This window comes from Rhodamnia argentea, chromosome 10, assembly GCF_020921035.1.
Source record: "Rhodamnia argentea isolate NSW1041297 chromosome 10, ASM2092103v1, whole genome shotgun sequence".
Taxonomy (NCBI): Eukaryota; Viridiplantae; Streptophyta; class Magnoliopsida; order Myrtales; family Myrtaceae; genus Rhodamnia; species Rhodamnia argentea.
In genome coordinates, this window is record NC_063159.1 from 17,002,689 (window position 1) to 17,025,861 (window position 23,173).

Below are 23,173 nucleotides of genomic sequence, written 5' to 3' on the forward strand. Positions count from 1 at the left end.
CTTTGGAATCCGAACTTCGAACCCCGATAAACTCAAATTCAAAAAACAAGCTAGTAACGATAATTTTCTTTTCTTTTAGTTAGCACAAATAATAGCAATAATGATATTATTAACGAGTGCCTCTAAACACCTCATTTAAGCAAAAAAAAAAGGAAAAGTTGCACACCATCTCTCTTGTGTTATATAGAATTGATACATTAAAATCGAACCTTTCCTTTATTAGATATAACAAAGGTCCCTTTTTAACGCCATAGATTAGATGTCCTTGAGACCCAATAGGCCAAGGAGATGGCCAAAATGACGGACCAAGCCTATAAATTTCTATATGTTTTTTGGATTTTCATGAGCACTTTAGAATATCTTGGAGGGACTTATGAGTGACGTGCACTTATATTCTAAATAAAATATTCTAAGCTAAATAAATGATTCTTCAATTTTATCCAATGTACAATATTGTTCCTGAAATTTTTAATTTGTTGAATATTATTTATGAATTTTTGGTACACATTCAAACTAGTTTTTTTTTTTTTTGGGTCAGTAAACTAGGCATTGACTATATGGAAGATGTTCGACGTACAATATCGAACATCTTTCGTATAATCAATGATTAATCTGAAAGTGTATAAAAAATTAGTGGGTTGTATTGTATATTAGGCTAAAATTCAAAAATGATATTAAATAAATGGAAAGTATATACACTTGACCAAAACCTCGAGATCCATGATCCAAGTGCCCCCCCTCTGCTCCACTCCAACACGTATAACTCCATTGCCGTCTACGGTCAAGCTCTCTCCCTCGTTTTCCTCTCTTCCCTCCACCTCCCCGCCCTTTCATTCATTTTCCCATCTTCCTCCGCCTCCACAATTCCTTGGCTTCAACCAGCTAGCTTTTAGCTCACGAAGATGTCGAGCATAGATTTCCAGCTCTCGGCTCGCGGCCGATTGGCCGTCCTCTCGGCGCACCTGGCGGCTTCGATCGAGCCGCGGGATCACGAGGCGGCGCCGCCGATCGTCGAGCCGAGCTGCGTCTTGGCTCAGGACCGGGTCCCGTCTCCCGGGAACCTCAGCGGCTCTTTGACCGTCGTCGACGAGCGCACCGGTCGTAGGTACCGGCTTCCGGCTTCGGAAGAGGGCACCGTTAAGGCCGCCGATTTTAAGCAGGTGAGCTTATGATGTGCAGAATTTGATTTTTGTGGATCTATTGGTTGCGAGATGAGCTTGCTCCGAGCCAAGAGTGTTTGATTTGGGTGAATCTGGAGTTTCGGTCAGGTAAATCGCCTGAACGCGTGAGTTGTCTTCCGAAATGCTTGCGCAGACCTCGACTTCCTTTAATTGCTGATGGACTTTTTTGGCAGGACGTAGTTGCTAGCTCGTGTAAATAGCCTTTTTTTTTTTCTTTTGCATGTTATTTTGTGTGGATTTTATGTCCTGACGCTTAGATGTTGCACTTGTTGCCGGCAATTGGACAGATAACAACTGGAAAGAATGACAAGGGACTCAAGCTTTATGATCCTGGATACTTGAACACAGCTCCTGTTCGGTCGTCCATTTGCTACATCGATGGGGACGAAGGGATACTCAGGTACAGGGGCTATCCAATTGAAGAGTTGGCCGAGAGTAGTTCCTTTATGGAAGTGGCTTACCTCTTGAGTGAGTGTTCTTTCTTCGATTTCTTGCTCTTGAATTTCATATGTCATCTTACCTGAAAGATCCTGTTCAGTTGTATCCTTTGATGGACACGATTTGTTTCTTTTCATGAGATTTCGATGGTTGTATCAGTTGAAAATTAAGTCTGTTTCCCATTGCAGTGTATGGAAATCTGCCTTCTGAAAGTCAATTAGCAGACTGGGAGTTTGCTATTGCTCAACATTCAGCAGTTCCACAAGGAATACTGGTTTGTGTCCCATTCTTTCCGTCGCCTTTTCCGAAAGTTCAGTACTACAAAATATAAATTTTGTGCATTCTTTTTCTTTTACGATGGATCCTACATTGCCTTTTTCATCTCAAAAGCTAAGGAGGAACTGAAGCACTTTTGATATGAAAAATGATGGTTTTGTGCTAGATTCAACTGTAGGCGGTAATTCAGCTGGCTGATGCAAGTGATATGGATGTTTTTTACGTTGAGAAAATGTTTTGAGTGCCAATACGGCGCATCTTGTGGTCGATTAAAACAGCTATGAAAATGCAAATTTTCTCATCAAAGGTAAATAAGAATATCATACTCTTTATTTTTTCAATTTCCAATTTGTAAGTGTCTTATTACCTTTACTGAACTTTAATGCCCAGAGGGCACTTGTGATTGTGAACAAGACCTACATTTTCTTTATTTTGTCAGTCTTTTGATTGGTTGATCATGCTTTTACCAATGGAATGTTTTGTCATGTCTTCCAGGCAATCTTTTTCTGTTTTATCCTTCCACTTCTGAACTTGAGATATTAAACTCTGGCTCTTGCCATGAGTAGAGAAAGCTAGATGTAGTTTGCATTATGTGGTTGAGAGTAAGCACATCGTGTTGTTGCTTTTCCCCAAGCGAGCTAGAGGGTGACCAACTTCCTGCTTGTTTTTCTTGTTTTTTTGATGCAGAGCAAGTTAAGTCACACAATTATCTCATCAGATGCTTTAGACCTTAAGGAACGGAGCTCCTTGTTTGCTCTCTGTGTTTTCTTCGTTTCTTTTTCCTTTTCAGCTTGACTGAGGTCCTCATAGGATTTTAAGCATGTTAAGAGGGTGTGCTATAACTCTTATTCAACGGATGGTTGTGACTCATTTGTGTTTCATTGTGGGATTATTATGTTTCACTGAATTGCTCTAGTCCATTTTCTTTATGTAGGATATTATACACGCAATGCCACATGATGCACATCCAATGGGTGTACTCGTCAGTGCAATGAGTGCTCTTTCTGTCTTTCATCCTGATGCCAATCCTGCTCTTAGAGTAAGTTACTTGCAGGAAGCTTATTTTATTTGGAAAATGCCAGTCCTTGCATTACTCCACTCTCTTTGCTTTGCCATCACGATCTTGTGTTTATCATGTAATTAATGCCTCTAGATATTGCATTGTGTATCCGTGCGATACTGATGTGCTTGTGACATTCAGTATCTGATATAACCATTTCCGAAATCAAGATGGTATGTACGTGTGCCTGTTGGAACTTCTTCTTTGACTATCTTTAGACCTTCCAATTAAAATTTGCGTTTTCAAAACTTCAATCATCTTCTGGTTCTATTGACGTTCAGGGCTTGGCACAATCATTAAATGAATTTTCTTCTTGAATTGGTCAAGTTGAAAAGAGAGTGATATTCTTTTCATTGTCAGTAATAACTTATTCAACATGGGACTGAAGTGTCGAAACCTTGTCAGTCCTGTAAAAAAGCTGTTGGATACTAGAATTGACATGTAGTTTGGCTTTTGGGCTACGGGCCAGTTAAATGTAGCTTGTAGTTTGAGTTTCTGAAAAAGTCCATACAACATATTAATCTAGGCAGTTTGCTAAATCTGAAGTAGTAGGTCAGACGTTTCTTCACTCATATTATTTTTATTGTAATATTTTTTTCCTGTCGGGGGTTGTGGGGTTGGGGTTGAAGGTGGTTTGGTTTGCTTGCCTATGCTAGAGCACCTTTTCTGATGAACAAGATCTGCACGAACAAGACTCAGTTGTTCATCAAATTTATGAAGTTATTGTACAAGTTATGCTCTTCAGTTAAAAATAAAGCCATTATTTCTGTTTACAGGGCCAAGATCTTTACAAATCAAAGCAAGTGAGAGATAAACAAATTGCTCGCGTTCTTGGAAAGGTTTGCTCTCAATTTCGTATTTTGGCTTTTCTTGGCCCTTCTATATTTTTGAGTTCATCGACCGCCGACCCCAACTAGTTTGGGATAAAGGTGATGTTGATGTTGGCCCTTCTACAGCTTCTCTTTTAACTCCATCTTATATGCTGCATATGAAAGCCTTGGCCTCAGTTGCTCTAAGATTCACTCCATTTTGTTTGGCTTCTAACAGAAAATATTCTGCAAATGCAGGCGCCAACTATCGCAGCCGCTGCCTACTTGAGAATGGCAGGAAGGCCTCCAGTTCTCCCATCTAGTCATCTTTCTTATTCAGAGAATTTCTTATACATGCTGGATTCATTGTAAGTGTTGCTTTGTTTTGTGCTTTTATCTAATTATTGTTCCTTATTGGAGATGAAGATAGAAAAAGGGAAAATGAGAGTCATTGATCGGAGGAGCTGTTTTACCGAATTTCAGGGGTAATCATTCTTACAAACCTAATCCTCGGTTGGCACGGGTGCTAGACATCCTCTTCATATTGCATGCTGAACATGAAATGAATTGTTCAACCGCTGCTGCTAGGCATCTTGCATCAAGGTATCCATCTTTTAAGTCCTTAATGCAACGAACTTGAAGTCACAAATTGGATGTATAACATTCTGCAACTGCTTGTGTAGTGGTGTTGATGTGTACACTGCACTTGCCGGAGCTGTTGGAGCTCTCTATGGTCCTCTTCATGGCGGAGCAAATGAGGTACTTATTTTGTCCGTTCCATTATGATGAAGTCCGAAAAGGTCTCATTTAGTAATGACATTCACCGTGGGGTTTTTGGCTTACAAAAAAAAAAAAAAAAGAAAAAGACGAAGTCTGAAATGGCCAAGCTGGACGCTTCTCTTGGACTTGCTTTTCCTTGGTTTCTGTTTCACAAAGTGATGAATTGCCATTAGCTGAGGCTACTTATATTCCTGTAGGCTGTGCTTAAGATGCTGAGTGAAATTGGAAGTGTGGAGAACATTCCGGAGTACATAGAGGGTGTGAAAAATCGGTAAGTTCATGGTTGAAATTGATGACCTCAAATGGCATGAAACATTGTACTTGTGCAATGTTTAATTCGGTTTTTTCCAGGAAACGAAAAATGTCGGGCTTTGGTCATCGTGTGTATAAAAACTATGATCCTAGAGCAAAAATCATAAAGAAACTGGCTGAGGAAGTATTTTCCATCGTTGGTCGGGACCCTCTAATTGAGGTAAGTTGCTCTGAATTTGTTTCTCGAAGGATGTGTACCTTTTTCTGCTGTTGTCTTTCAGCATTAATAAGGAGGATACACTTGTGTGGCTGTGAATAATCATTTACATCCATCTCAAGGTACTTAGGATAGTCTCATTACCTGTTAATGTTTTTCAAGTTACTTTCTATGATTATCCTGCCTGTGTCCTTCACTCCACAAATAGGGAATAAGTACGGAAAGGTCTTTGCTGTTATTGTCCTTCACTAACCATGCTTGACTTCATCTTTGATCAACATGTTTTGATAGAGTAGAAATAGGCGGCTTTTTGCCTGTAAAGACAAAAATTAATTTGACGGTGAGATTCATCTTTCTTTGAAGAACACTTTCCTGAATTTTTCTGAGGAGGAAAGAAAACGTTGATTGGAGCATCTGATTTGCAGAATATACATATTAAGTACTGCATATACATTGCACCCTAAAAACATGGTTTCGGTCTGTTCTCGTCAAACTTAAAGCTCTCATAACCTAGATAGCTCTATGCTTGAAGCATTTATTGCTGTTAATATGGCCTCTCGACCAGTTGATTGCATCGGTGGAGATAGCATGATCTTGATGATAAGAAAAGGTTAAAGATTCGTTAATGTGGAACAAGATTGCTTTGAAATAACATTGCAGAAAGGAGGTTAGGTATTGTGGAATTATGCTTATGTTTCTACTCTGATTTCCGCTGCAGGTTGCTGTTGCTTTAGAGAAAGCAGCTCTGTCAGATGAGTATTTTGTGAAGAGGAAGTTGTACCCTAATGTCGACTTTTACTCTGGATTAATCTATAGGTATGTCAATGTCGTGTGATGTTGTCACGAATTTAAGGTTTAGGATGGCGGAATAATGAAGAACTCTTCAATTTTTTTGCAGGGCAATGGGATTTCCGACAGAGTTCTTCCCTGTTTTATTTGCAGTACCTCGAATGGCTGGGTACTTGGCTCACTGGCGCGAGTCCCTGGATGATCCTGATACAAAGATCATGAGACCGCAACAGGTTAGCTTCTATCCACAACTTATGTTGTTTAATCTCCGACCCTCTTTGAGAATGACCAGTACAACACGTGAATGACTGTTTTGTCATCTTGAGTATTGATCAAGAAAGTCCCAACTAACTAGGATTACTGCGATTTGTCGTTTGGTTGCTAAAGTTTTCTTGCGGTCTCTTCTTGATCATTAAACTTCTGTAATCTCTTCGGTCATTCAGGTCTACACAGGAGTATGGCTGCGGCACTATATGCCCCTCAGAGAGAGAGCGGTATCCACCGAAGCCGACAGGCTCGGTCAGGTGTCTGTTTCAAATGCTTCGAGGCGGAGGTTGGCTGGATCGGGAGTTTAGCTGGGGGCCTTGGATTTTCCTTGAGAAGTCGGAAGGGAAAACTAAGTGTACTTATATAAATTAGGGGTATTCTTAAAGATGCTCGTTCATGGCAACCCAATAATTTCCTGGACAGTCTGGTGGTGGGGTGCATGGAGGGTTTACGTGATAAATAAAGCTCTGTTAGCTTGTGTTCTGATTTCGACCAAAAAAAAAAAAAAAAAAAAGCAGCTTGTGTTCTGTGATCCGCGAAACTATTTTAGGTCGCCACCCATAATTGATTCACACTATTGATGAACATGACTGATACATATCACTCAAGTGAATGCCAGAAGAAAGTTGAGAAGAGTTATGCCCAGGTCATATGAAATTGCAAAGCATACAATCTTTTCGCGTCTTCTGTGCCTATCCGCAGCTTAGCCACCGCAGGCTTGAAAGAAACGAGTTCGAGAAGCCAAGCGATCATCCGACCCCCGACCCATGTCGATCTGATTGGCAGCATCTGCTGATGCTTATGCAGCTACTCGTTATGGTATAGGTGAAATCAAAGACTGGAAATGGAGCACGAGAATCGGATGTCAAATTCACGCTGAAAGCCAAAACGAATGCGAAATTGAGAAAAAAAACATGTCTTAGAACAACCACAAGTTCCCAACCTATAGCCATAAACCAATTTATATATCTGTAGCCACCCAAGCTCCTCATAAAAAAGTTTTTTTTTTTTCAATACACTACAAATATACCGTCATTACTTCTATTTTGTATGTAGACAGGATGTAAAAACAATTGATGTAGCCATCGCTATGTCAATCCCTCTGAAATTCACAAAAAAAAAAAAAAAAAGTCATTACTCAATTTTAGTGGAATTTTTTTTTATTTGATCGGAATTTTAGAGGAATAAAAAAAATACCAAAAAATTTCGAGTTTTGTATTTTGCGAATAGAAAGCATCTTTTTTTTTTTTTTTTTCGCTTTTTCCCATTCCAGATACTTTATTCTGGTCTTATCAATTATATAAATTTACGAATTGAGCGCGATACGTAAACGAATTTTTGGGAAGTGGGGGACTGTGGCCCGCTTGCTTCCCTACAATTCTCGGAAATTCAGAAGCGAAGCTTTTTTGGGGCTTCCTCTCTCCTTCATTTCCCTTCCTCCTCCTCCTCCTCCTCACCGGAATCTGAAAATCTACGGCCATCTCCGTCCGATCTTCGCCGCCGCTCCTCTCCGTCGCCATCAGCTGTCGTCGCCTCTTCGTGCTCCGATCTTGTCATCACTCGCTCTTCTTCGCCTCGCTCTCCCTCTTCCTCGTCTCTCCTCCTTCGCTCTCCGCGTCCGTCTGTGCTGCTCGTCGGCGCTCTGCCCTCCGATCTGTGCCGCTCTCGCGCTGCTCGCCTGTGCTGCTCGTTGCCTCTCCGTCGTGTCGCGACCTTCGTCTTCGTCGTCGTCGTCGTGGTGATCTGCTCCGTTGCCTCTGCTCGTTGAATCTCGTCGCGATCTGGTTCGTATTATCTGTTTTCCTTTCTCCCTTCTTTTGGTAGGATTTCGTTGTTGATCACGGATTTCAATTGATAGATGCACTATCTCATGCACTGGAGTGGCGTTTGGAGGTGTATGTTTTTAGTTTCAGTAGTTAATTTTCTCTTTGCCTCGGAGGATTTGTATTCATGATGCTTAATAGTCTTTCTTGATAATCAAACAATCGTATTGTTCGAAACTCCAAAATGTGGAAGGACCATGTCCACAACGAGCCCTCGTACAGACTATCTGCATATGTCTCACCGATTCTAAACAAATCATCCATAAGCCCTTTATACATGTCCCACCAGAACAACGTAAAGATGGATGTCTCCAAACAATCTCTCTGTACATGTCCTGAACAAAATTGATGTCTGATCAGCAACAATCTAAAACTCCCAATCTAGGATTTGTCAACTTCTTTTAGCCAAATTGGCAATGGATGCTCCAATTTTGACACTTCTCGGCAACCTCTGAAGATATCAATCTGCTACCATCTTGGAGTAAGGATTCAGAGGAAATCCTCACCGAAAAGAGAACACTGGCAATGACTCTACTTTGAAGAGGATCAGCTTCCTCATGTGTTTGTTTCTTTCGTTCCACAAAAGATAAATTGTTCCACTTCATGCCAACTTCAAGAGTGTATTCTTCATACTTTACCTTAATGGACTGTTGTGCATAAGGCAACTCAATGCCAAGCCACTTTGAGTCCTCTTCTTCTAACAAGTTGCCAAGCCACAACTTGACCAAAATAGTCACCATAGGATCATGTAAAATGAGTCTATAATCTGCATCAACATTTGGAAATACACAGGCAAGCAAAGCAGCTCGTATAGCAACCATATGGTCAGACCTAGCAGCAGCCATTTCCAGTCATTGCTTTCAATAATTGCAGCCACTCTAGCATTAATGCCTAATTGGAGTCGTACAGTACTTTGGCAGGATAAATCAAGTAAGACACCATGTGGATGCCAATTATTAATCCATAGGTAGATACTTGTTTTGATTTCTTTTACATCTGATATGTGGCCTGAGGAGACCCCTCACTTTGAGAAGCTTCCTTCAATCAAAAGTGCTCTCGCTCCTCACCTGAATAAACCATATACTAGAATTTTTCTTTTAACATGCGTATGGATTGCCAGTTATCTTGTCTGGTTTGGGTTGACATTGGGCACTCACTAATTCTAACGAGATGGGTCATCACGGGTTTAAGGAGATACCATAATTTCATAGGACGGTTTGGGGTGGGCTTGGCTGTCCCAAACCCGAGTAGCCTTTATTCCTATTCTTTTCTCTCTTTATAACCTTCCTATCCTGTTCATTCTGTTGCTCATATGAAGCTGTGATGAAAGCCCATTGTCATGTAGTGACGAATCATGAACTTTTGTCTAGGTTGTTATTTGGTACTGAATGTCTCTTTTTTCTTCCCAATGAAGATGCAGAACAACCTTCTGTCCAGAGTCATAAATTTTCTTATCTTCATGTTGCAGTAGATTTTGCAAAGATGTCTGGTCAGAGCCAGCGGTTGAATGTAGTTCCTACTGTCACAATGCTTGGAATTATGAAGGCTCGCCTTGTTGGTGCTACAAGAGGCCATGCTCTACTCAAGAAGAAGAGTGATGCTTTAACTGTGCAGTTCCGTCAGATCCTAAAGAATATTGTATCCACAAAGGAATCGATGGGGGACATCATGAAAGCATCCTCATTTGCCCTGACTGAGGCCAAGTATGTTGCTGGCGAGAATGTCAAGCACGTTGTTCTGGAAAACGTCCAGAATGCTTCTTTGAAAGTCCGATCCCGACAAGAGAATGTGGCTGGTGTGAAGCTTCCTAAATTCGAATATTTTACTGATGGGGAGACCAAGAATGACCTGACCGGATTGGCCAGAGGTGGTCAACAAGTTCAGCTTTGTCGGGCTGCTTATGTGAAAGCCATTGAGGTTCTCGTTGAGCTTGCTTCGCTGCAAACATCATTCCTGACTCTTGATGAGGCTATTAAGACCACCAATCGTAGAGTGAATGCGCTGGAGAATGTTGTGAAACCCAGGTTGGAGAACACAATAAGTTATATCAAGGGCGAGTTGGATGAACTCGAGAGGGAAGATTTTTTTAGGCTGAAGAAGATTCAGGGATACAAGAAGAGAGAGGTAGAGAAACAGCTTGCATCTGCCAAGAGATTTGCGGAAGAACAGTTTGCTGAGAAGGTTTCCTTGCAAAAAGGCGTTTCACTTAATACGGCCCACAACTTGTTATCGGCAGCAATGGAGAAGGATGAGGATATCATTTTCTGATTTGCCTGTGTTTCTCAGGTATTTGATTCGGCTTTGCTGATTGTCTTGTCTTGAAAATTTCCCAAAGCGGCCATGGATTAAAGCTTTCTCCATATTAATCTTCGTTTGGGCGTCTTCTCCTTGATTTGTTGATTTAAAAGCCTCATCATGTCAAGTCTGTAGTATTTGTTCATCTAGTGGCTTTATCTATTAGTTCGCTGCGAAGCTGTACTTAATCAGATCCATTCTCCATCAATAATTTATGTCATGGTATCGATTTTTCCTGTCTGTTGCCTAAAGTATAGCGGTACATAGGTGTACTCTCTTGTGACAAACTTCTTCTCAGAAATATTAAAGAACATGCGTAACAGTAGCACCTTATCAGCTTTGTTTTAAGGTAAGATTGGAGGTACTGTCAACATATGAAAAAGATCAACGAATTTCATTGATTATTTGGATTAGGACGGAAAAAAACACCAATGCTGGCTCCAAACCTTCCAGCGATTCCTATTTTTACTCTAGTTCGGTAACAGGATGCGATTCAGAGTCTCAGTTGATGCCTACGTTCCATGAAACATATTGACGCTTTCGGACCGTGAGCTACGGCAGTCCACTTGTTCCATTTACATTACTGCTTTTGGGTTGCGATGATTCTTTTTTTTTTTTTTTTTTTTGGGTCGAATGTTTCTATGATTCTTGGACGGTGAGTTTTCGGTAGAAACGCCAAGTGTAGGCAACATAAGATACACGTTGACGTCTAGTCGGAAAAGACAACACCTGTAATTGCGCACCCAATCTCACACAACACATGATCTATTTATTTACAGAGTTCAGATTAATGATCGAGGAGGAAATAGCTAATTTGCTAGCATAAGATTTGCTACTCTCATCGCAATCGGAACTTTTAGAGAAAGGAAAAGAGAAAATGACAACGCCACTGGCAGTAAACATTTCTTAGAAAAGAGTCTGTTTTTGCTTCTTGAAGCGCCCGAGAATGGAAGAAATCCCGAGTTTTATCGACAAGTCATATCGCTCAACATCACTCCCGGTTCTTGACGGACCTTAATCACCCAAATCGTAACTAAATGCCTTAAACTAATTGTACATGTGCAAATACAGTCATGAATGAGGTGGCCGAACGTCTTTAAATAATTGTACATGTGCAAATACAGTCTCGAATGAGGTGGCCGAGGGAATGCCACAAGGGACGGAGCACAGAGGCATGTACAACCAAGTGAAGAAGATGAAACGTGATATAAATCGGATAAGCACTATCCTGTATTGCCGTTCCTAGCAAAGCTTCTGAGCAAAAGAAGCAAGCTTCTAAATTCTTCTCCCCAGAGGTTTCGTCACTTTAGAAGATGAAGCAGAGTCTCTACCAGACGGCCCTTGTGGCTTCGTCAAGGGAGAAATACTGTATGATGAGACGGAGGTAGAGTAAGGGGTAGAAGTAAATCAATCAATATTCAAAGACAGTGGACATATGATTATTAATACCTGTGTCTCTGGATTGCCTTTTTCTTCATCGCTGCAATGTTTTTCACCTCTTGACTGTAGACAATGTGAAAAAAGGGTTGGCCAAAAATTAAGTGTGTTCCTTTTCAAAAGATATCCAAACTCGTGCAAGTAACATATAGTAAATTTAGGTGCTGCAAGGCGGCCGGAGTTAACCTCTTAAGAGTCTCTATCCTTGCCTTCTTCATTATATTGCTCTTCAGATTGGAGACGTCGTAAGATCCGCAACCTAGAGATGATTAAAAGTGGTAAGGTAAATAGACAAGATAGTGCTCGTTGGATCCACTTTTGTGTGTCGGCAGTTCAACATGCTGGTGCCTAGAAACTGTATTCTTAGTGAACCTACAGGACAGCAAGCGAGAAGCAAAGTTTGTACTACCCACCAAATCTTCTCTTATTGCTTGAAGGTGGCACCTTTGTGCACAGACGAACTTGCCGGCTTTGTTTCACTGCAGATGTCAAAAATAGCAGATAAGGCCAATTTTTGTGATCATGCTACGAGGTCAATAGACAAGGCCAGCTAGCAAATATAGATCTATCAGCTCACACCGCAGTGCCAAGAAAACATGGTTCTGTTATACAAAAACAAGACCAGAGATTGCAGGGCTTTTAACAATAAAATCATTCTACCCTACTGATATACCAGACAGCCCGTGATTCAAACAGATGCAGATAGTTTGTTGTACGCTTATAAAATCGATATTGAACACAAGGCTGAAAAGAAATCTTTATCTAGCTCAAATAACGTACGGGCATCCTTTTCCTTGTATAGTTGCCTCATCCTATCCAGCGACTTATTCTGAGCCTCCTCTATGTCCTTCAACTTTGCCTGGAGCAAATCGATAGCCACTTTAATATCACTCAACATTAACATATTGATGCCAAAAACATATAATTCCAAGCATAATCGAGGTAAGATTGCAGACAGTCCAGTTGCTTGCTCACAGAAGAGCAACATGTGGACAAAGTCAACATCTGAAGGTCGGAATATATGTTTTAGGTAAATGAGCTGAGAATTCACCTCGTACAATTGTGACCATCTAAACGAAACCCCCTTGTCCTTCATTCTCTCGATGACAAGATTCGTGCTGTGACTACCGAATTGTTTCTCGTAAAAATTCTTCCACAGATTATCCGTGATTGGAGTCAAGTCTGTTCCCTATAAGAGAACGAGCATCATTCAACATTCATCAATGATGATAGGACCAATCGAGAAAGAAGAGGAAACCATCAGTATCAGCAATCCTAATCAAATCGTGAATATCGAGGATCCTTACTTTTGAACTTCTCTCTATGTGCGTCAACTGATCAACGGTACAATGAGGCAAAATTCTCGCAAGAAGCTCAGGGTCAATTCCGCCGAGATCGCCAAGATATCTCACGTTATCGATCGCAGTCCTGACGCATAGATCGGTCAGTGAAGGAGCTTTCCTCTCCATCGACATGTTTCTACCAAGCTCGCACCCTGTTCTCCTATTGCCCAGTTCTGACCTCATTGAGCTACACGAGCAGAATAATGAACATTACCAGAGCACAGTTCAATCTGAATCAACTCAATTCAACCACAAAAATTACTGTGGCCGTCGCACAGCATTCAATAACAGAGTCTCGAATTCAACGAATCAAAGACCGTCGGTCCAACGGGAAACGCATAACATCGATCTAAGTAAAACCTCAACGCCACATATCTCAACCTAAAGACCTACACATGAATTGATGAAAGCGATGTTCACGTCATCCTATGCAGGTTAGCTAGCGCCTCCTCATCGCGTAATTGATGCTTGCACGAGTAGAGAGGATGTTAAGGAGCTCACCGGAGCGCGATCGGCGACGGAGAGGAAGCGCCGGCGGGGCGATCAGAGACGGAGGTGGTGATCGCCGGCGGGACAAAAAGCCGGTCGTTGCCGACGGGGCGAGGGCGACGCGATCGGAGATCCGCGGATGAATCGATTAATTGGTCATCGCTCGATCTTCGCGAGGTCAAAGGGATGGAGAAGATGGAGACTGAGATGGAAGACGCAGAACATTTGTCAGGTGAGTGGCGAGGCTCCACGAGGACGAACTCCTGTGTATATAATAAGGAACGCAATCTTTCCCAAACTAATCAAATCGAATTCCAAAACATTTGAAGATTACGATCACGTGACTTTTTTTTATATTTTATTTTTCCTACAAGGCTTTAAATTAGCTAAAACATGATATGCAAGAGTACAATGACAGTCAGTTTAATCCAAATCCTAATTTTTATTATTCCAAATCTTAATTAAATTACATTTTTTTGTCAAAAATTTAAATTACATTAAACGACCGTCGTTTTACTAAGATTTGAATAGAAAATTTTGAATTTAGACCAAAACAACTGACATTTTACTTTTATACTTTATGCTTTTGTTAATTTAAGACCATGTAGTTAAATTGAATAGAGTTAATATGAAAGATGTGTTTGCCCTAATTTGGTAAAATTTAAGACTTGTTCGCACGATTTAAAATTTTAAAGTTTTTGGTTTACTTATCCCTGTAACAAAATATTAGAAACAAACGTGTTCGCAAGAGTTTAACTAGGTTCCGCGACTGGTAAGTACAGCTGCGCAACTGTTTGTTTCGCTTTGGGTGTTTGTCGGGTCCCATTAAAGCTTTTCCCACATTGCGGTTGGTAATCAGAATTATGTTGCTTTTGGATTTCAACAGTCACTCTTTTTCAAGCGAAATATCTGATTTATCTCGATTACTCTTTGGATCGAACTTTCTGATTGAGGAGATTTTGTATTGAACTTCACTAAAAGAACTCCTAGAAGTTCTCCAAAGTCTCTAAAATCCTCCAAGATGGACTCACTTGAGATTTCCGTATCTATGCCTGAATCTAACTGGAGCTTGCGGTGGTGGAGGAACTGGATCGAAAAAAAGAGAGATATTAGTGTAGAAGTTCCATGTCATTATCAGATCACTAGGCTTCTTGTTAATTTGTCCCTTCAGTAGGATTATGTTCATGTTCCTCGTCGCCGTTGTGACACAGGTTTGCACACGGATTGCAAAGCAAAAGCTTGATACGCATTGAAGAGATCACCCATCTCCTCTTCTATGCTTGAACTCGAGGAATCGTGGCAAGGACCATTTAGCTAGGGCTCTGTCGGAAACAGGTTACTTACGGCCCCTATATTTCGCTTTTCCTACTGAAATTCCTCGTCCGGAGAGGAATCCCTTAACAACAGTTCGGGCTTAAAGCGTGCTTACCGTTTGAGATTTCCTCGGGACTCACAGTGGGAGATGCATAAGAGTGGAGCATCGAGCTTCAACATCGCTTACTCGAACTAGAATTTTGAGGCCCGGTCTGGATCTACCAGCTCCAAAAGACAGCGTCTCTCCTGTAAAACACAACCTAGACAATTCACACTGAGACAAAATAGAGCAAAAGAGGAAAGCTAGATAAACAAGCAGATGATAACATAACCTTTGATGGAAGTGCTTAAATTTGATTGATAGTACCTTATGCCTAAAAGAGTATCAAATAGTAACGGTTACAAACTACGAAAATGAAAATCAGGTGCAAGATAACTAAAAAAAAAAATGTCAGTATGCTTTAGCATTGCTAGGAAACTAAGACATGACACTAGAACACAAAGCTAATATGCACAATCACAGAAAAGAGACAAAATTTGCAGCTCAAGAGGAGGTTCTTACACTGCAGTTTCTGTTGCTCCATCAACAGCCAATTCCCAGTTCAACCACCCCGAAGCTTCACATATCTGCCTCGTCTGTCGGATAACGGCATACTAACCTACTTTAGAGCAACACAGCCACTGAAATAAATCACAGTCCTACTACTTTAGCTCTCTTGCAGGTAAGGATCTGGAAATCGACAGTCTTGAGGTTCTACCTCCTCATGTTGTGGTCCATACATAGTTTCAGTAACCCTCGTGCTGATTTGCTGGCTTCACTGAGCTTTGCCAAACCAAAACAGGGATCTGACCATTGAGATCCTTATCAAGCAAAACACTGCTAGTCTTGTTATCTCTATGCACAATCTCCAATCTTGATTCTTCATGGGGACAAGCAAAACCTCTGGCTACATCTAGGGTAAGTTACCATCTAGGGGGCCAGTCCAGGTTCAACTTGCAGGTCGCTTCCTTCTCTACGATCAAATTTAGTGAAAGATTTTCTCAGTGACCTTTAGGAATGGAAAAGGTGCATAAACAGATAAAGTACCAAGCTTCCAACCAAAAAAAAAAAAAGTACCAAGCTCACCATCACGAAGAAAGGTAGTTAATTTTCCCTGTACTCATAAATAAGCAATATCTGATTCCCTTCAACACAACATCCATATACTTTCATGAGGTATGGATGCTGTAAGCCAGAGACCATTCACAAGCTCATGATTTCCTTGCTGAGATTTTGATCAAAGCTGCATCAAAGCAATGACAGTTCCATCTGATTGACCCTAGACCAAAAAAACGCACTTTTCCCGACAACAGAACTTTCTACCTGCTATGCTAAGATGACATCTTTATGCCAAAGAAACGAAAGAATTGTTCACTAGAATAGCACTGACTACTGAAGTTTCAAGCTTATAACAGTAATAGCAAATTACATTTTCTTGTAAGAATATGGTCTGTATGAGTTCAATGTACCTCTTGAATTTAATAGGTCCCCCATGGATTAGAGGGGATCGACATATGTGGGGCTCACATGGACCATCACAAGCATAATCTTTCTAGGTACACAGAAGATAATGATGCTTATCTCCTGGTTAGTCATCTCAGGATGCCACCTTTGGAAGAGGAAACTATAAATGCAGAACTAAGTTGAGAACTTTTCCAACAAAGGAAGGGAGAAAAAAACAACCAGTAACAAAAGGATTGAGCTGAAACAGATACTCTCTGCACCCAGAAATTAACATCTGTTGATCCACAATTCCTCGCGTCAACCATGACGAATCATATACCATCTTAAGAAGTCGACGGATTTGTAGTGAAGACACTAATTCAAAATGCAGGATAACAGAAGATATTCAGACATAAGAGAAGAGAAACCTGTGCTGAAAAATATAAATGCATTATTGACTCGTCCATGGGGTGAAGAAATCAACCATGACTGAGGGATCTCTCATAAAGGCACCAAACTTTCATGGGCATTGAAGGAGACTCTGCTAAACCGACAGTTGCACGTGATTTGCTCCAACCTAAACAGTTACTATTCCATACTAGAAACTGAGGTCAGAAAATCAGACCACATTGTTCTAATATATACAAACCACATGCCTTAGCTTATGTAGCCGAACTATCAATTATTGACAGGCCACAGGGCATTTGCCTCGACATTTCCTAGTAAGATGCAACAAATTCATGAAACCTATGGTACACCCCAAGAAGAATTGTCATGTTCTTATAACAGGACCCTTGTACAACCCTCTTCGAATCACAAAGTTATCAGGAGGCTGGAACTCTTCTAACCAAGTTATATTGGAGACCGTTGTCCCATCCAGTTCAAGTTCCCCTTCAAATCAAAAGAAAGTTAAAATCAGAAGAAATGCACGCTGAAAAATTAGCAATGGAGAAAAAATCAATTAATACCTGGTAGATCCCTTCTCGGTGATTTCCTAAAATAAGTGCAGTGCCTTCCATTTTCCGATGAATAAGGTGGAGACAGGATGTCAAAAATAGCACAGGGAGTGATTGCTCTAAAACAATGGATGTTGCCACCACTTGTGGGATAAAGAATGGTCGTCGGACATGGTGCTGTCATCTCAGCATCTTTAACGAGCTTTGCTGATCTTGCTGCAGAAAGCAATAACTGTGAGTTTTAGTAAAGAAGTCCTGCTCCGATTTTTAAAGGTTAGGACCAATTTCCTAGAGTGGTAGACAATTAAGAGAAAGCGGCTTGATAAATAAGCACAAGGCGTCAACTTTATTAGGAGCTTCTGCTTTGAAAAAAAAGTGAAATAAGTTAGCATAACTAATTAAGTATACATCTTTTCAGTTTCTCTACTATGCAAAAGAGTATCACAAATTGCATTCATATTGTTTGAGTACATACTGTTCAAGTATCGCAAACCACGTTCACAAATCGCATTTATTTGCAAAAAAAGTGGGCATGACTTTCAAGGACAAACTATTTGAATTTCCTCTGATTTACAAAAGTACACAAATCGCTTCAGTTCAAACTATCCGATCATCTCCAGATAAGAATAATTTGCATTTTCAAAGCAATGTCGAGAGTGCACTAGGATGTTATTATACCACTCCACGAATGTATATATTCCTCGACCTTCTAGCTGACACCTTCGCATACATATTCTACAAAATAGAATCCTTGATTTGACATTTCACATGCTATAGAGATGTTATGTGAAATAAGGTGGTGCAATTAGTATGCCATGCAGTATGCAATATGTAAGACCCAAACAAGGGAAATTTCATGTCCCAAAAAAGAAACTAACATGTTTGACCTCAAGTTATCAAGGAAGAAGCAGAAGATAGCCAATGGCGAAACAATCTAAAGGTATGTTACATCTTTGTTCTAGTGGCAGGATAAATTGTCAAATTAGGCTGACTCTGCATATTCTCAAATCAAACGGCTAAACCATTTGAGGTCTCGGTTGGCCAGAAGCTTTCATCTCATAACAAGTTGAAAAATTTCATTGCATGTGCAATAAGGAACAACTTAAATAACTTATGCCTCTATCCGGACAGGACAGGTATACACACACACACCCACACACACACACACAAATTGATTAGACAGAGAGGCTGAAACCACCAAAGAAATTAGCATGCTCAGCATAACTAGTTTTGGAGCTGTTTTTTTTTTTTGGTTCTTTTTAATTACTGAGACCAACTTTGACATCGTCGTGATGCATTCAGTAAGGGTAAACAATTTAATAAGCCTTGTACACTTGTAGTATAAACTAAGTAGCAGGAAGAAATAAGAGACAAAATCAACTCTCTCAAGCAGCAAATTTTTAGCATGTTCCTCTTGCTCCCCCACTCCCCCCCCCACCCAAAAAAAAAAAAAAAATGAACTGCATACGGCTAAGACCTTTGGTTTTATTTCCTATTAGGTAACCAGCCTACGGTACAACTTGAATAAGTAAATGCATTTAGCAATTCTCAAACTCCAGACATCTAAAGGAGCAATTTGCAAACTAAATCACTACTCCCAAATCATAAAAGTTGAATACGCAGGCAAAAGCTTGCATCTTAGTTTAAAATGCTTCAAATTTTAACCAACAATATTCCATATCCACCTTCATCCATATGACATTACAAGATCCCCTGAACATCTTCTCATAAAAAGTGTAAAGTCATAATAAGCTCTTAAAATTACTAGCAAAGACCGATCAGTGAAATCAGTCATAATATAAGGGTCTTGCATGCTCAATGGCACATTTTGACAATAACATGAGAGCTAGTTGGGTCAGATCAAGTGTTAAAAGAACCTCAAAGACCTATCAGGGGCAGTCTATGATATCAAAAACAAAGTGTCCCAACTCACTTCCATTTCCTCCGTAGGACATCACTTGACTTTGAGAGCATCTTTTAACGACCTATCTAATGACCTCTCATGAAACTCTCTCCATCATTTATTAATCGGATTATAGTACCATTGATGAAGTATAAACAATCACTTTATCTACCAAAAGAGAAAAAGAGATCGAGTATTAGCAGAAGAAAATAAATTTGAGAATCTCCTTATCACTCTTCTATCATTGCAAATGAACCTTTGCCCTGTCTGGTAATTTTCTCAAACATACATACTGCATTTTTCTGTTTAATCCTACTTAACTCGAGTTTTTTAATCCTCCAAGTCCATCTTTAAAAGTAAATCAGCCTAACCAGAATAAAAAAGACAAGGTCTTTAACACAAGTCCAACTACAGGCATGTGTACATTGACACTCACTCTATCTCCACTTGTAACCTTCAAAGAGGTCAACATTCATTAACAGAACCCCCCCGCGCGGGGGGGGAGGGGTGGGGTGGTTGTAAAAGTTCCATACCTAAAAGCACACTTCTAACAGGATTTTCAACAACAGGAAACTTAAAACAGTTAAAGATGAAGAAACACACAAAGATGAACCTTGCAATGAATCAATTGGTGCAACCGTATCAACCCAGTCATATGATTTTACATGCATGGACCCATATACAAGCTTGCTGAGCACAGTCATTCCGGGATGATTGTGAAGAGGTATGATTGAGGAAGGGGGCATGCAGAAGATTCCAATCTACACGAGACAAAAGTAACTACAATAAGGAAATACAGTTTAAAATCGGGAGTATAAGCCTGCAAATTCAAGTCACTGATCTCTAAAAGCCAGGTATATCTCATCCTCAAAACTAAAGGAACATAGTGGAAAATAAGGGGCACATTCTCACAGAGAAGCTATCAGATTCATGTAAATGCAGGTATTTGATAGGTGGAAGTGACTGACGACTTCCATTTCTTTCAGGCACTGAACCAGACCATGCCCTTACTAACTGCGCATCTTGCTCGAGACCTACATCAGAGGGCTTGATTTTATCTGAAAGGAGACAAGATCATAATTAGAAGCTACATCTCCCATTGGAAAAATAGCAAAAAACTTAGTTTAAACATACAAGTATATCCGTGAAAAGATTCAGCAAGTCGTAGTTACATTAACAATATGCTAAAATTACCCAGACACAAAATTAACATTCAAAAATAGAATTTAATAATGAGAATCTCATGAAGGGAGAAGAGGAGAAAACGAAATGAATGAAATATTTAGCCCATGAAGACCATTGTGCATGGAACGACAACCAATTAAACTTTTTATAAATGTAAAGCTACTCCCAGTGCCAACCGCATTGACACAAAATAAGCTTCAGCAAATAGAGAGGGGTGGGTATCACCTGAAATACCAACAAACCTGCTATGCAAACAAAATAATTAAGGTAGCACTACAGTAGAAGCTGACCCAAGTACATAGCCTACCAACGATTGTTCGGATGTATGAAACCCAATGACTAGTTGAGAGCTCTAAGAGCACTTGACACATCAAATTAGGACTTTTCACTCGAACATACCATCTTGGATATCCTCAAGCAGGAAAAGCAACAAATTAATGTCACACAAATTGGATTTTGCAAGGAAAAATTGTCGTCTTCACCAGATAAGACTAACTATGAGAGTTCATATGAGAACACGCACAACATTTGTCTCTAGAAATAAAGAGTGACAACATTCTGCGACGCTCAAGAAGTAAGTAATAGTTCGTTTCCAAGAAATGGCAATTATCATATGGCACAGAGGATGCAACCAACATCTAAATTTGGTCGGTAAGGAAGTCTTCAGCTAAAAGAAAAGGGATAAGCATCCATCCACATAATTGTCTTATAATGAGGCATAAGTTACACATAAATATCTTTTCTCACCTAGCATAGCACGAACTCTTTCAAGAGCTTCATCAGAGACAGGTCCATCAGACGAAAATGATGCCTTGCAGATGTTATAAAGTCTCTGTATATAGTATGGCATGACGTAAAGATGATAACAGCTACCACACCAAACAAGTTCCCCAAGTCACTGCGCTTATAGCAAGCGCCTACTCAAGGATCTGATCAAATCGAGTAATTTATCAGAAACTCTATCTCATTCTGCAAATGAAAGACCCACTAATTGGCCCACATTGCAGCTAGGCGATCCTCTCCAGTAATCCTTCTTAAAGCAGCTGCTGTGACTATATAAATCGAATTATGCAGGTATTGGACCTGCAAACACGACATGTTTTCAATTATTCTTACATACATTTCAAACGTACATTAGGAGAGACCTGTAAATTGCAGAAGTAGAGAATGGGACAACTTGCACACTCAAAATTTGTCACAGGAGTCAATTCACCGAGTGACAAGCCAATCCACAAATTTAAATTTTAATTAATACAGAACAATGATTTCTCGAGAATTAATCTAACTAAGATCATTGCCCTAACCCTGGCAAGCCACTCTAAACGAGGACCTCAATCAAAACTGGTTGCCCTAATTCGAGTTCATGAATTTGCATATCCATTATAGATTGACAATGACACAAATTAAGGACCTACAAAGCAGCTCCATAAGTATCCGATTCGCTTTTTCATCACAACCTCAAAAACATCCAATGTCGACCAAGAAGATTATCGATTTACAAACAGATGCTTCTATGAATTGAATCATTAACCACTATAAACCACGAAAAAAAAATAAGAGATCAATAAAAACAAAATTGCATAGCGACCAGAAATGCGCGTGCGAGCGAAGATAAAGCATCACTTGTCTGAAGGAACACGGTGTTAGAGAGAGAAAAAGACTATCATTGCCAAATTCCCCCATTTGAGCTACAGAAAACTCGATACCAATCCCTCAACGACGCAACTGTCAGAAATCCGCAAAAGACGGCGCAATACGACTCAACCTACGCAGGTAAACACGAATCGGTGAAAGACATAGCATTAGCGTCCTGGCCAGATTCAGTCCCAGGTCAGGGCGCACGCAACCTCGTGGCCTAATTGATGCTCACACAAGTAGAGACTAGAGAGAGCTTACCAGAGTGATCGGAAACGGAGATGACGATGGGCGGCCGGAGAGGAATCGGGGTCGTCGCCGATCGGTGATGCGATTGGGGGCGCGCGGGGCTAATCAACTGATTGGGAATCGCTAGATCTTTCGAGGTGGGAAGGAATAAGAACATCGAGAGATGCGATTGCGAAGGGAAATGCGAAATTGTTCCTCGGGCGAGTGGGTGACTGGCGAGGCCTCAATGGGAGGAGTAATGCAATTACATATTTAAAAAACAGAAAAGACAACAGAAATGAAAAAGACTCTGCACGTGGGCTTGGGTTTTCAGCGTGCGCGCACGGTTGATGATCGTGTTTTTCCTTTTTCTTTTTTGGATCGGGGGTTGAACTCCTCGTTTACTAGGATATATTCACCAAAAGTTATAAAACTTACCACGAAAATATAATTAAATTCTAAAACTTATCAAATTGATATAATCGAATCTTTCTGTTAATTCCGCCTGATTTGATGAATGAAAAATGCTGATGTGACTTTTTTTTAATATTTTTCTCTCTTACATGGCGATGACTTATTTAAAACGATGTCATTTTAATCCAAATTTAATTTTTAATAAATTTGTTTATTTAAAAAATTTTAAAAACAAGGTAACTCAATAAAAAAAAAAAAAAGAAGCAAAAGTAGAACCAATGGCGCTCTTGCCGCCGTCGGCCGTGCCGGCGAATGGGAAGTAAATGGGCAGCGGGGGTCACCGGGCCCAGGTCGGGACGGCGAGGGTTGCTACACCCTTGCCCTATAAGGGTGAGGGCCGCGATCCTCGCCTACAGTTGGCGACCCCCTTCTAACCACTTCCCTACCATTGTTGGCCCTTCTTAGCGATGGTGGGGCGGCGGCGGCGGCGATAGCTAGTTTTGCTTTTGCTTCTTTTTTTTAATTTTTTTTGTTATTTAAAAAATAAAAAAAAATTATATTAAAAATCATATTTTGGACCGCAATGATGTAGTTTTAGC

The 23,173-nt window shown here is 40.3% G+C and overlaps 4 protein-coding genes across 10 annotated transcripts; 2 read left to right on the forward strand and 2 right to left on the reverse strand.

The window, feature by feature from the left end:
* The first annotated feature begins 840 nt into the window (after positions 1 to 840).
* LOC115729167 (citrate synthase, glyoxysomal) lies at positions 841 to 6,554 on the forward strand. The gene is made up of 13 exons (XM_030659637.2): positions 841 to 1,160; positions 1,469 to 1,649; positions 1,808 to 1,893; positions 2,830 to 2,934; positions 3,732 to 3,794; positions 4,023 to 4,132; positions 4,248 to 4,367; positions 4,448 to 4,523; positions 4,742 to 4,815; positions 4,896 to 5,016; positions 5,732 to 5,829; positions 5,912 to 6,035; positions 6,246 to 6,554. The coding sequence occupies exons 1-13, from the start codon at positions 903 to 905 to the stop codon at positions 6,375 to 6,377; spliced, it is 1,548 nt and encodes a 515-aa protein (XP_030515497.1). The 5' UTR covers positions 841 to 902; the 3' UTR covers positions 6,378 to 6,554.
* An 868-nt stretch (positions 6,555 to 7,422) lies between these two features.
* LOC115729177 (V-type proton ATPase subunit D) lies at positions 7,423 to 10,427 on the forward strand. Of its 2 annotated transcripts, none has more exons than XM_030659649.2 (2): positions 7,423 to 7,853; positions 9,361 to 10,427. In XM_030659649.2, exon 2 carries the CDS (start codon positions 9,375 to 9,377, stop codon positions 10,158 to 10,160), a length of 786 nt encoding a protein of 261 aa, XP_030515509.1. In that variant the 5' UTR covers positions 7,423 to 7,853; positions 9,361 to 9,374; the 3' UTR covers positions 10,161 to 10,427. The 2 variants fall into 2 exon arrangements, with proteins under 2 accessions (XP_030515509.1, XP_030515517.1); XM_030659657.2 differs by having other exon boundaries at positions 9,364 to 10,427.
* Positions 10,428 to 11,279: 852 nt separating this feature from the next.
* LOC115729193 lies at positions 11,280 to 13,742 on the reverse strand. Its single transcript, XM_030659667.2, has 8 exons — positions 13,469 to 13,742; positions 12,932 to 13,154; positions 12,676 to 12,813; positions 12,405 to 12,483; positions 12,038 to 12,103; positions 11,811 to 11,883; positions 11,637 to 11,690; positions 11,280 to 11,553 (listed from the first exon to the last, which is right to left on the reverse strand). Exons 2-8 carry the CDS (start codon positions 13,148 to 13,150, stop codon positions 11,463 to 11,465), a joined length of 720 nt encoding a protein of 239 aa, XP_030515527.1. The 5' UTR covers positions 13,151 to 13,154; positions 13,469 to 13,742; the 3' UTR covers positions 11,280 to 11,462.
* A 2,977-nt stretch (positions 13,743 to 16,719) lies between these two features.
* LOC115729202 (plant cysteine oxidase 4-like) lies at positions 16,720 to 22,427 on the reverse strand. 6 transcript variants are annotated; one of them, XM_048271102.1, is made up of 7 exons: positions 22,194 to 22,333; positions 21,298 to 21,380; positions 21,045 to 21,195; positions 20,025 to 20,170; positions 19,726 to 19,873; positions 17,222 to 17,428; positions 16,720 to 17,144 (listed from the first exon to the last, which is right to left on the reverse strand). In XM_048271102.1, the coding sequence occupies exons 3-7, from the start codon at positions 21,145 to 21,147 to the stop codon at positions 17,026 to 17,028; spliced, it is 723 nt and encodes a 240-aa protein (XP_048127059.1). In that variant the 5' UTR covers positions 21,148 to 21,195; positions 21,298 to 21,380; positions 22,194 to 22,333; the 3' UTR covers positions 16,720 to 17,025. The 6 variants fall into 6 exon arrangements, with proteins under 6 accessions (XP_048127059.1, XP_048127058.1, XP_030515544.1 ...); XM_048271101.1 differs by having other exon boundaries at positions 21,286 to 21,380; XM_030659684.2 differs by having other exon boundaries at positions 17,222 to 17,425; positions 21,045 to 21,380.
* Positions 22,428 to 23,173: the final 746 nt, after the last annotated feature.